This window comes from Charadrius vociferus, unplaced genomic scaffold (assembly GCF_000708025.1).
Source record: "Charadrius vociferus isolate BGI_N301 unplaced genomic scaffold, ASM70802v2 scaffold1091, whole genome shotgun sequence".
Taxonomy (NCBI): Eukaryota; Metazoa; Chordata; class Aves; order Charadriiformes; family Charadriidae; genus Charadrius; species Charadrius vociferus.
This window is the reverse complement of record NW_009646972.1, coordinates 111,499-112,582: the sequence shown is the minus strand read 5'-3', so window position 1 is coordinate 112,582 and position 1,084 is coordinate 111,499. Positions and strand designations below refer to the sequence as shown.

At 60.1% G+C, this 1,084-nt stretch overlaps 1 protein-coding gene across 1 annotated transcript in view; it reads left to right on the top strand.

Moving 5' to 3' along the window:
• EPHA2 (EPH receptor A2) overlaps window positions 1-1,084 on the top strand; it is a 19,998-nt gene that overhangs the window by 2,722 nt on the left and 16,192 nt on the right. The window contains 2 exon segments of the mRNA XM_009895390.1: window positions 223-362; window positions 968-1,056. Of these exon segments, the coding sequence (XP_009893692.1) occupies window positions 223-362; window positions 968-1,056 (229 nt within the window).

Genomic DNA, 1,084 nt, shown 5'->3' with positions numbered 1-1,084 from the left:
CGCCCCCCCCCGTCTCCTGGCCGCCCAAGCCGCGGGCCAGCGGCCGCCCCGTCATCTTCCAGCTTCATTTTTGGGATTGCGGGGACGGCGCCCTCAAAAAATTTGAGTATCTCCTGCCCGTGAGTCATTGTGAGGGGGGGACCACAAGTTTCAGGGGGACCCACACACACTCAGGACCCCCCCCGTGATGGTGGCTGTCCCCTCCCCTTCCCTCCCACCCAGTCTTGTAAGGAGGAAGCGGACGCCATCCTCTTCCTCTTCTCCTTCACCGACCGCTCGTCCTTCGAGGAGCTGCCAGCTCACATGAGCCGGGTGGTCGGCCCTGATGAAGAAAACCTCGTTAGGGTGGTCGTCGGCACCAAGTATCCTTCTCGGGGGATGAGGGGAGGGTCCCGAGGGGGGGTCTGCATCCCCCCCAGAAGCGGGTTTGCGCCCCTGTGTTTCACACTGCTTGGCATCTCAGTAGGCTGAGAACGTGCACACTTCATCACACCGATGGATACACCACTTCCACCTATTTTTAGAGGGTTTTGCCCCCACCACCACCACCTTCCGCCACGAGGGGATTTCTCAGGGTGTTGGTTTCTCCTTTGACCGTGTGTCATGTGTGTGTCCCCCCCCCCAGTTGGGTTTGCACCACCATATTTCACACCACGCAGTACTTTGGTAGGTAGGCTGAGAACATGCACACTCATCACACCCATGGAATCATGGCATCCATTTATTTTTGTAGGGTTTTGCCTTCCTCAGAGGGGATTTCTCCAGGTGTTGGTGTCTCCCCTGACTGTGTGCGTGTCCCCCCCAAGCAGTTTTGCACCCCACCGCTTGATACCCCGGTAGGCTGAGAACGCACACACTTCACTACACCGATGGATTGGCAGCGCCCACTTAATTTTAAGGGGTTTTGGGGGGATTTTTCAGGGTGTTGGTGTCTCCCTTGACCATATGTGTCCCCCCTCCGCCCCAGATTCGACCTGTCCTCCCAAGCGGACGTGACGGAGGGGGACGTGACAGCCTTCGAGGCGACCTGGGGGCTGCCGGTGCTGCGGGCCAGCAGCGGGCCGGGGGCTGCGGGGGGGCGCGG